Genomic DNA, 12,384 nt, shown 5'->3' with positions numbered 1-12,384 from the left:
GGAGTTTTATGCCAAGTCACTGTGACATCATGAATCCTGGGCCCTTTAACCCAGATAGATGTAGACGGCTAATGAATGACTAATGGAATCCACAGATAACCCTAACCCAACTCTAACCCTGACCCTACTTTAACTCTAACCCTAACCCTACTCTAACCCTAACTCTAACTCTAACCCTAACCATAACCCTTCTCTAATCCTAACCCTATTCTAATCCTAACCCTTATCTAACCCTAATCCTAATTTAACACTAACCCTACTCTAACCGTAACCCTTCTCTAACCCTAACTCTACTTTAAATCTAACCCTTCTCTAACCCTAACCCTACTGTAACTCTAACTCTAATCCTTCTCTAACCCTAACTCTACTTTAAATCTAACCCTACTCTAACCCTAACCCTACTCTAACCCTACTCTAACCCTTCTCTAACCCTAACCCTTCTCTAACTCTAACCCTTCTCTAACTCTAACCCTACTCTAACCCTTCTCTAACCCTAACCCTTCTCTAACCCTTCTCTAACTCTAACCCTACTCTAACCCTTCTCTAACCCTAACCCTACTCTAACCCTTCTCTAACCCTAACTCTACTCTAACCCTTCTCTAACTCTAACCCTTCTCTAACCCTAACCCTACTCTAACCCTTCTCTAACTCTAACCCTTCTCTAACTCTAACCCTTCTCTAACCCAAACCCTTCTCTAACTTTAACCCTAAGCAGGCCCTAACCCTAGTGGAGTGAAGAGAAAATTGTAAAAATTGATTTCAGTAATTATTCAGTTTTCAGCAAATACAAACAGACACACACACACACACACACACAAACACACACACACACACAAACACACACACACACACACACAAACAAACACACACATACACACAAAGACAAACAAACACACACACACACACACACACACATGAACATGCACACACAAACACACACACACACATACACACACACAAACACACACAAACACATACACACCTAAACACATTCACACACATAGACACAGATACAAACAAACACATACACACACACATAAACACGTACACACCCACACATACACACACACACAAACACATACACACGCACACAAACACACTCGCTCACGTCCAACTGTTGAACTAGCCATAAACACTATAACAGTGGTTTCCACGACAACAGGCGTGAACAACTCTATGAAGACATGAGATGGAAAACTGCTGTTGTGTTTGTTGTGTTTAAGCAGGTGATGCGTTCATGGTCACATGAAGAGAGAAAATATTCAGCTCCAGCTCGTCTCTCCATCGACTCACGTTCATGCATTTTACATTTAACTGCTCGGGGCCTCAGGGGGCCCAAACATTGTCCTGCTGTCAGGCAGAAGCCAGGTTCCATCCAAACTCAACGTGGAGCCTGAGAACAGGATCAGACCAACAAGCTCCCAGTGATGGACCTCAGCGTCCTGCCACCTTCCCACAGTGGACACACGGGGGACGCTCACTGAGGACGGTGAAAAGACTCTTCATCATTGTGATTAGAGTTTCATGATGACCGAAACCACCACCACCATCATCACCATCACCAACATCATCGTCTCCACCATCATCATCACCACCTTCACCACCACCACCACCATCATCACCATCATCACCATCACCATCATCATCACCACCATCATGACCATCATCATCACAATCATCACCATCATCATCACCACCATCATGACCATCATCACCACCATCATCATCATCATCATCATCATCACCACCATCATCACCATCACCAACATCATCATCTCCACCATCATCATCACCACCTTCACCACCACCACCACCACCACCATCATCACCATCATCATCATCACCATCATCACCATCATCATCACCACCATCATCACCACCATCATGACCATCATCACCACCATCATCATCATCACCACCATCATCACCATCACCAACATCATCATCTCCACCATCATCATCACCACCTTCACCACCACCACCATCATCACCATCACCATCATCACCATCATCATCACCACCATCATCACCATCACCAACATCATCGTCTCCACCATCATCATCACCACCTTCACCACCACCACCACCATCATCACCATCATCATCACCACCATCATCACCACCACCTCCACCACCACCATCATCACCATCATCACCACCACCATCATCATCATCATCATCATCATCATCACCACTACCATCACCACCATCATCATCACCATTATCATCACCATCATCATCACCATCATCATCATCATCACCACCACCATCATCACCATCACCACCACCACCATCATCATAACTACCATCACCATCACCACCATCATCACCACCATCATCATCATCATCACCACCACCATCACCACCTTCACCACCACCACCATCATCACCACCATCATCATCATCACCATTATCATCACCATCATCACCACCATCATCATCATCATCATCATCACCATCATCATCATCATCATCATCACCACCATCATCATCATCATCACCACCATCATCACCATCATCATCATCACCACCATCATCACCATCATCATCATCATCACCACCATCATCATCACCATCATCATCACCACCTCACATCACCATCATCATCAATCATCTCATCACCATCATCATCATCATCACATCATCATCACCATCATCACATCATCACCATCATCATCACCATCATCATCACCATCATAATCATCATCATCATCATCACCACCATCATCATCATCACCACCATCATCATCACCACCATCATCATCATCACCACCATCATCACCATCATCATCATCACCATTATCATCACCATCATCATCATCATCACCATCATCACCATCATCATCACCACCATCATCACCATCATCACCACCATCATCATCACCATCATCACCATCATCACCATCATCACCACCATCATCATCATCACCATCATCATCATCACCATTATTTTTAAACATGTGTTGAGTGATGTACCCTCTCCTCCTCCTCTCCTCTCCTCTCCTCTCCTCCTCCCCTCTCCTCCCCTCTCCTCTCCTCCCCTCTCCTCCCCTCTCCTCTCCTCTCCCTCTCTCCTCTCCTCTTCTCCTCCCCTCTTCAGTCTGGCCCTGACATGTTTCCTGCTCACTGAAAGCTAAAAAACACAAGAGACCTTCCCATCATGCATTTCACCAGCCAGAAACAAGTCTACTGGAATATAACTACTCCTCTAAAAGCTGCAGCAGCCACATCATCCCTTCATCTTCTGCTCCTCCTCCTCCTCCCCCACTTCCTCAGAAAGGAGACAGAAAGAGAGTGAAAAACGGACGGAAGAATAAGATTAATACAATGAAGGGGGACAAGAAGACAGCGGTGGGGGGGTGAAAAGAGGAGAGTGATGATTCCTCATGGGAGATGAGAGACGAAGGGAGAGGCGGAGCTACAGAGGGGGCAGAAAAAAGAAGAGATTAAAAAGAGGACGATGTGGCAAACTCAGACCGTAATAATGTCAAGAAATCAAGAAATCATCTCAGACTGTTCACCAAATCATCTCAGACTGTTCACCAAATCATCTAAGACTGTTCACTAAATCATCTAAGACTATTCACTAAATCATCTCGGACTGTTCACCAAATACTCTCAGGCTGTTCACCAAATACTCTCAGACTGTTCACCAAATCATCTCAGACTGTTCACCAAATCATCTCGGACTGTTCACCAAATCATCTCAGACTGTTCACCAAATACTCTCAGACTGTTCACCAAATACTCTCAGGCTGTTCACCAAATACTCTCAGACTGTTCACCAAATCATCTCAGACTGTTCACCAAATCATCTCGGACTGTTCACCAAATCATCTCAGACTGTTCACCAAATACTCTCAGACTGTTCACCAAATACTCTCAGGCTGTTCACCAAATCATCTCAGACTGTTCACCAAATACTCTCAGACTGTTCACCAAATCATCTCGGACTGTTCACCAAATCATCTCAGACTGTTCACCAAATACTCTCAGGCTGTTCACCAAATCATCTCAGACTGTTCACCAAATCATCTCGGACTGTTCACCAAATCATCTCGGACTGTTCACCAAATCATCTCAGACTGTTCACCAAATCATCTAAGACTGTTCACCAAATCATCTCAGACTGTTCACCAAATCATCTAAGACTGTTCACCAAATCATCTCAGACTGTTCACCAAATCATCTCGGACTGTTCACCAAATACTCTCGGGCTGTTCACCAAATCATCTCGGACTGTTCACCAAATCATCTCAGACTGTTCACCAAATACTCTCAGGCTGTTCACCAAATACTCTCAGACTGTTCACCAAATCATCTCGGACTGTTCACCAAATCATCTCAGACTGTTCACCAAATCATCTCAGACTGTTCACCAAATCATCTCAGACTGTTCACCAAATCATCTAAGACTGTTCACCAAATACTCTCAGGCTGTTCACCAAATCATCTCGGACTGTTCACCAAATCATCTCAGACTGTTCACCAAATACTCTCAGACTGTTCACCAAATACTCTCAGACTGTTCACCAAATACTCTCAGGCTGTTCACCAAATACTCTCAGACTGTTCACCAAATCATCTCAGACTGTTCACCAAATACTCTCAGGCTGTTCACCAAATACTCTCAGGCTGTTCACCAAATCATCTCAGACTGTTCACCAAATACTCTCAGACTGTTCACCAAATACTCTCAGACTGTTCACCAAATACTCTCAGGCTGTTCACCAAATCATCTCAGACTGTTCACCAAATACTCTCAGGCTGTTCACCAAATCATCTCAGACTGTTCACCAAATACTCTCAGGCTGTTCACCAAATCATCTCAGACTGTTCACCAAATACTCTCAGACTGTTCACCAAATCCTCTCAGACTGTTCACCAAATCATCTCGGACTGTTCACCAAATCATCTCAGACATGGTTTTGAGGTTGAGGTTAGGGTTAGGGTCAGGGGTCAGTGGGGTCAGGGGTCAGTGGGGTCGGGGACCTGGGGAAACCAAGGTCCTCACAAGGATACAAGTCCAAGGAAGTGTGTGTCCATGATGTCCTACCTGTCAATGATCACTGGGTCTGATGGCGTCTCATTCCTGTTCCCACAACTCTTCTTATCACAGCAGCGACTGACACAGAACAGACAAATTAGTCAACTGTTACCGGAAAGTAGACACAGAACCACCGCAGGACCGGGAGGTCTGGGTTAGTGGTCCAGTAGTGGTCCCGGTGTGGGACCAGAAGCAGGGTGGACCCTGCTTGATGCCTGGATCTGGGGCTAATCCTGTTTGGTGCCGACACCCCTGAAGTGGGTCACACAGGTGGATCGTACCTGCACATGATCTCGTGGGTCAGCAGGACTCGACACATCTCCGGGTTCTTGTCCTGGCCCTCGTAGATGATGGGCTGAAACACAGGACGGAGGTCACATGACATCCTGAAGGTCAGCGTGCGTCTGTGGTGATGCTGAAGAATTATCAGATGTTAGCAAAGATTTGATGACACAGGCAGAGTGCCTGATGGCCATGCTCGTTAAGCACTTGCTAATTAGTTTAAATGTCTGCCCATCGTCATGACGACCGGCATCCAGCCCAGTCAGCTGAAACTGGGAAGTGTGTTTCCAGTTCTGGTTCCAGTCAGTCCCACTGGTGCCGGTTCAGGATCAGTACCTGTTTGGTCATGGAGTCGATCAGCCGAACGTACATATCCTGCTCTGTCCTGACTCCTGAAGACACACACACGCACACACACACACACACGCACACACACACACACACACACACGCACACACACACACACGCACACACACACGCACGCGCAGGACGGACAATATTAAAACGTGTGAATTTTTAATTCTCTTTTTCAATATTATTATTTTTCATAGACGTCAGTGAAAATTCAAACTGGTGTGTTTGTGTGTGTGTGTGTGTGTGAGTGTGTGTGTGTGTGTGTGCCTGTGTGTGTGTGAGTGTGTGTGTGTGTGAGAGAGTGTGTGTGCCTCTGTGTGTGTGTGTGTGTGTGCGTGTGTGCGTGCGTGCGTGTGTGTGAGTGTGTGTGCGTGTGTGTGTGAGTGTGTGCCTGTGAGTGTGTGTGTGTGTGCCTGTGAGTGTGTGTGTGTGTGCCTGTGTGTGTGTGCGTGTGTGTGTGAGTGTGTGCCTGTGTGTGCCTGTGAGAGTGTGTGTGCCTGTGTGTGTGTGTGTGTGTGTGTGTGTGAGTGTGTGTATGTGTGTGTGCGTGTGTGTGTGTGTGTGTGCAGAAGGTGAACACACTCACCGTTGCTGTAGAGCAGCTGCAGCCTGTAGTGGATCCCGTTGTTGGTTTTCTCTCCCGTCGGTTCCTGCAGAACAACAACATGTTGAGGGCTGGTGGGTCTCAGAGAGGAGGTGTGTGTGTGTGTGTGTGTGTGTGTGTGTGTGTGTGTGTGTGTGTGTGTGTGTGTGTGTGTGTGTGTGATGGAGACGCAGCTCTTCCTTTCACCTCTCTCACCTTCTCTTTCTCCACAAAGTCCACATAGGTGGTCCTCTCGATCTCCACGGGCTGGCCCTGCCGGTCGTACAGGGCCAGAACAAAGTGGAAGAAGTTGGACTTCCTCAGGTTGGATGGAGGCTGCTTCTCGAAGTGCGCCCGAGCTAAACCCACGCCGCTGCCGGGGAGGAGAGTGTGTGACAGAGGCGTGAGCAGACAACCGGCGGCGGGAACATTCACACCTCAGATCTCGTTTCACTTTCTAATCCGCTCGATAAAACGAACAAATCTCTTTTTTAAAATGACCTTTTTGCTCTTTCCCTTTTTCATTTGGAGGTTTTTGGTGACGTGACGTGAAGAGACGCCACATCTTTACGGTCAGTTCGATTCTTTTCGTCTTTCTTCAGGTGTGAACGAGTCATGCTGAGGTACCAGCAGCAGGACGCCGCCCGGCGCTGAGGCGCTGCTGTGGAGTTCATTTAAGTTCCTTTAATTTGGTTTGAACAGGAGTGACGTCGTGGACGTCTCTGGGTCTGATTCACGCTCCCTCAGATCTGAGAAACTGGACCACGTCTGCTCTGGAGCCGGTCCTGGAGAAGAGCCGACGCTCCGGCTAACCGCCCGCCGGCGTGCCGCGCTGCTAACGTTCCTCCATCCCAGATCAAAGACACCTGGGGCCTTTGTGAGGGCTAACGTGAAGGTCTGAGATGAGCTGCATCCGGTTCTGATCACTTCTGATCAGTGTGATTAAAAAGCCGTCAGGCTGCAAATTAAAGACTAAACCACTAAATTAACATTAAACCACTAATAAACTAACTAATAAACATTAAACAACTAAAGGGATTATTGTGTCTCACAATAAACTGATAAATCAACGAATACATAAATAAATATTTCAGGCTGAAAAGACTCTGGATGAGTAAAAAAAAACGAGCGTGAAAAAGTGATTAGAAGTGAATATTCATGGAGATTTGACACTTTAACCTGCCTGAATGACTCACGTAAAAGAATGAAATTAAGGAATATAAAGACACACACACACACACACGCAGCAGGACAATATTCAAACATGCAAATCTTTAATTCTCTTTTTCAATATTATGATTTTTAAATTTTGATTAAAATCATAAAAAATCTTTTTCACCAACTTTGCTCAAAACAACAGTTTAATTATCGTTTAAATATGAGAAATATTCCCAACTCGTTATTATGAAGTGAAACATTTTTCCATTTTTTTCCCCAAATAATTTAGTTGCAAATAAAAGTGGAAACATTTAGATCGATATAAAAACATAAAGTAGGATTTAACCGTCTTTTCTCCTCAGCTCAACATTTTTAGCTTCTTCGTATCATTTTATTGATTCTAAAGTGAATAAAAAGCAGAAATCCACATTTTCTTGCTGCTATTTGATTCTCATCTTTGTGAAATTTCCTGTTAAATTAAATATATTTTTAGCATCAAAATACTTTCAGTAAATTAAATTTAATAATGTGAAAATTCTTCAATTAACAGAATCTTGAAAAATTAAAAAAGTAAAATAATAAAAAAAATTACATTTGCCTTGTAAATTCTTACTTTCATAATATTTAAAGATCTTAAATGAAAGTAAACATTAAATTTCAGGTTGAGTTGAATTCATTTTATTAACTTTCCGTGATGAAAAAAACACTAAAATGATCTGAATTCACATCCAAACTGAAATTATCTGACAGGAAAATTATTTTAGCTTCTTGCCTAAAATAAAACGGACCTTTTCTTTTTAGATAAAATTCATCTTTTCCACCTGCAGAATTTAGGAGCATTTTTTCTTGCCAGAGCCGATTTTTCCTCCTAAAGTTCTAAATTAAACCCCGAGATTCCCGAGTTCCTCTCCAGGACCCCGATGAGCCGCTGTGGCCCTCTGGGACCACAGCTCCCAGAATGCCTCTGGGATCACGCTTCCATTTACCTCTGAGCGGCTGTGTTGGCGTCCACCACGCCGGCCGAGTGCATCCAGGAGCGCACGGCCAGCGGCTCCTCCTTCATGCTGGCCGTGGCCCCCCGGGGCCCGAGGTTCTCCTGGATCCCAAACATGATGCCGGAGCTTCGGCAGCAACCAGGGGGGTAAAAACAGGAGGAACCAAATCAAAGAAAAGTCCAGCAGAATGGAAAACCTTCAGGGGACGGAGGCAGCGGAGGTGGCGCCGGGCTCCTCCACACACATGAGACTCAGTCCAAAAACTGCTGAGCAGAAGAAGCAACTTTTATTCTGGAACTTTGTCTCTGCTTCTGCCTTAAAACACCTTTTTCTCCAGAATTCCTTCTGTCATCAGAGGAAGAAAATGGAACCTGGAAAATCATGTAGAAGACAAGAAGGAGGAAGAGGACAGAAAAGGAAGTCCTTGGAAGAAAAAGGAAAAGAATCAAGTCTGAATGGCAAACAAGAGCAAATGTCTTTTTCTTTTCCCCAAGAGAGGAAGAGAGGAGGAAAGGAGAGGAGGAGAGGAAAGGAGGAGAGGAGAGGAGGAGAGGCAGCTTCCCGTTGGAGAGATGAGGAGCAGAGGAGAAACTCTCAGCCCAGCGGCCCCACAGGACTGGACGACAAGCCCCCAAAACCCCACGGGTCTCCCTCAACCTCTCGCCACATCGTCCCCGAGGGGGGCGGGGCCTGACCAAATAAGGAGAGAAGAGGTAAAGGTGTGTGCATCTGTGAAAAGAGGAAAAAGAAAGAAATGAAGAGAGTGGAGGGGCGGAGGAGGAGAAGGCGGGTACTCAAATGGTCCAACCGGAGTGGAAATTCCTCCCTCTCTCTCTCTCTCCCTCTCTCTCCCTCCCTCCCTCTCTCTCTCTCTCTCTCTCCCTCTCTCCCTGCCCCCCCGCCCTGCCCCTCCCCCTCCCGGTGGGATTCCCGGTCGCTGCCGTGGAGACGCCGCCGGTATTCAGGCCGAGCTGCTCTGGGTTTCAGGAAGTTGATCAAAGGGAAGAAGAGAGAGGAAGGTCGTCAGGTGGCGTTCCTGCTGAGGGAGCTGCTCCCCCGTCTGCTCATGTTCAAGGTGACATGAGAACACGCTGCAGCCACGCTGGGACCACTGACCCACAGGAAGTGACACAATGGCGAGCGTGACGTGGAGTCAGGCGCGGAGGCCTCGGAGGCTCAGAGGGGCGGGACGCGACCACGCGAGAGGAGGAGCGAGGAGAGGAGAGGAGAAAAGAGGAAGATTCTTCTCTTCCTTCACAAACAAAGAAGCAGCAAAGATCTGGCGAGATTCCGTGGACGTCTGGAGAAACGAACGGATCAAACAACCTTCCTCATCAGCATCTGTCGTGAACCAATGAGGCGAGAGAGGCGGCGTTTACCTCTTTGATCGATGGGCTTTTGATGAGTTTGGCTCAACCATCAAAATTACACTTTTGTTTGTCAACATTCATCAAATTGTCACAAATGAAAACGTCAATGAGAACGTTGAAGTTCCTTTTTTACAGGCATCACGTGACCATCAAAGCCAATCCAATCGATCAATGTCTTTGATCTGAGCCCGTCAGATGTGAGATATCAAAGCGCAGCCGTGATGAAGACGATGATGAAGGTGGCGACGATGATGAGTGCGATGTGACGGCGCCGGTCAGCCTCTCTTTGATGTTCTGATCTCATTTACATGGGGCCTAACTGCGTTAGGTTCTGGAGCGCCGGCCCGGTCACCGTGGAACATCTGTCAGACTGACACCGGAGCGCCGCCGGATCAATTAGAGCCGCACCTCCGCCTCCAGGCAGCACAAACCTTCTCACCTGATCTGATTTCCCTCCGCCGTCGTCCTCAAATCTGCCTTTTTATTCTGCAAAGGTCGAACAGACACGTTCCCACGTGTAGGTGACAGAAGATTCCGGACCAGCTCCACCTGGTTCAGCCGATGACTGGAGCTCCTCTGATGTCACGGAAGATGTTTGAGTCCTCAAATTCAATTAATTACACTCAAAATTACGTCTTTGTATCGGATTGATGGACCGGTTGATGTGTGACACACAAACACACACTCGTGTGGAGAGACCACCATTCTCACACACACACACACACACACACACACACACACACACACACACACACATTTGCATTTAAATAGCAACATCAAGCAACGATCAACTCAGTACAGCGGGTTTCCCAGATGTCACAGCAAAGTCAGATGGTTCTACACACACACACACACACACACACACACACACACACACACACACAATGACTGTAAAAAAACTGAGTGTGTGAGTGTGATCCAGGACCTGATCTAGGTGATCCAGGACCTGGTCCAGGGCTGGTTTCAGGACTTGATCCAGGACCCTACTGAAACACTGGGTTTATTGTAGAATCTCCAGCTTCTTCTTCTCTTTTTCACCCTTTTTCATTTAAATTTTTCTCTTTTGGACTCAGTGAACGATCCAATAAACAGATTAAAAATAAGGTGAGAAGCAGAAAATGGAAATCAACTGAAATAAAGACATCGACCTTCACCGCAAACACAAAAGCAATGTGTGTGTGTGTGTGTGTGTGTGTCTGTGTGTGTGTGTGAGTGTGTGAGTGTGTGCGTGTGTGTGTGTGAGTGTTTTGCACAGGGATTTCCTGTCATCCCAGAACAGGGAATTCCCAGGTCCCAGCAGTGATGTGGCAAATGAGTAAAGAGCGCCACCTAGAGGAGCAGCACAGAATCAGCTTTTATTCTTCAAGGAGGAAATAAACAGGACAGTGAACGCCTCACAGGCATGCTGCCGTGTGTTAACCTGTTGTTAACCCTAACCTGCTGTTAACCCTAACCCTAACCTGTTGTTAACCCTAACCTGCTGTTACCCCTAACCTGCTGTTAATCCTAACCTGCTGTTAACCCTAACCCTAACCTGCTGTTAACCCTAAACTACTGTTAACCCTAACCTGCTGTTACACCTAACCTGCTGTTAATCCTAAACTACTGTTAACCCTAAACTACTGTTAACCCTAACCTGCTGTTACACCTAACCTGCTGTTACACCTAACCTGCTGTTAACCCTAACCTGCTGCTAACCCTAACCTGTCGCGTGAAAGCTGCTTGTTGAGCCTCCAAACTCCAACGAAGAGCGTTAATTTTATCCAAACGCATCTGTCCTTTCAACTCGTCGAGTTTAGCGTTGAAGAGAATTGTCTTTATTTTATTATCATGTGTTGTACCATATGTTATAAGCACTTTAGAAGTTAGGAATAGTAGAAGGTTCAGTAAGTGGAATAAAGATAAGCAGTCAGTTGACCCTTCCTTGACATGAATACTGCTTAGACAGTTGGAGACAGTCAGACGGAAAGTGGTAGACCCCCATCGTAAAACGTGACAGAATAGTTTACTGGTGTGGATAAGTTCCTCGGCAGGAATGACCTCTGACCTGGCCATCTGGGAAGATAATGGAGAAGAAGGACTGCACCAACACCAAATGAGGCGGGAAGAAGAAGATGAGGTCATCCAAGAAGAAGGACTGGATTGGACTGAATTAGCATCAATAATTTACATATATTGTTCTATAAAAGACTGGGTCAAGGGATAGTTAGGGGGTCAGACTTCATGCCCTGACAATTGACTCTGTTGTTTGTAGGGTTATGAACTGGCCCGGAGCTCTGTAATATTTGTATCTTGAAATAATTTTATTGTAAATACATTTTGAAATTGGCATTTGTTTACTTGAAGTCTTCATTTAAAGAACACGCGGATTGGCAATGACACACAAGAGGTATTGCAATCCAACAGCGTGTTTCGCTATGTATTTTTCGTCCGTGTCAATCAGCCCAGCCCACTACGTACATCACATGCTGCGTTCACTGATCCTGACTCGGACATAACATAACCGTCTGTTTTAGCTCAGAAAACGGGAAAATATTTCCTCTTGTTATGAAAGAAATTTCAGGATACGAAAGGCAAAAATACGCTACCGCTGCT

General features: G+C 45.9%; 1 protein-coding gene across 1 annotated transcript; it reads right to left on the bottom strand.

Moving 5' to 3' along the window:
* Positions 1-3,384: 3,384 nt before the first annotated feature.
* Positions 3,385-9,282, bottom strand: LOC115251204 (transcription factor COE3-like). The gene is made up of 7 exons (XM_029842668.1): positions 8,411-9,282; positions 6,483-6,639; positions 6,270-6,333; positions 5,666-5,721; positions 5,329-5,402; positions 5,057-5,125; positions 3,385-3,418 (listed from the first exon to the last, which is right to left on the bottom strand). Exons 1-7 carry the CDS (start codon positions 8,533-8,535, stop codon positions 3,385-3,387), a joined length of 579 nt encoding a protein of 192 aa, XP_029698528.1. The 5' UTR covers positions 8,536-9,282.
* Between the last annotated feature and the right edge of the window lie 3,102 nt (positions 9,283-12,384).

The sequence above is a fragment of the Takifugu rubripes genome, chromosome 1 (genome assembly GCF_901000725.2).
Source record: "Takifugu rubripes chromosome 1, fTakRub1.2, whole genome shotgun sequence".
Taxonomy (NCBI): domain Eukaryota; kingdom Metazoa; phylum Chordata; class Actinopteri; order Tetraodontiformes; family Tetraodontidae; genus Takifugu; species Takifugu rubripes.
The sequence above is the reverse complement of the archived record's forward strand: the minus strand, read 5'-3'. Positions and strand labels throughout refer to the sequence as shown.

Coding starts and splice junctions, on each gene's coding strand:
- LOC115251204 (XM_029842668.1), bottom strand. CDS start 8,535: ATGTTTGGGATCCAGGAGAACCTCGGGCCCCGGGGGGCCACGGCCAGC. Junction 5,722..6,269: donor GCAGCTGCTCTACAGCAACG/GTGAGTGTGTTC, acceptor GTGTGTCTTCAG/GAGTCAGGACAGAGCAGGAT. Junction 5,403..5,665: donor TCGACTCCATGACCAAACAG/GTACTGATCCTG, acceptor CCTGTGTTTCAG/CCCATCATCTACGAGGGCCA.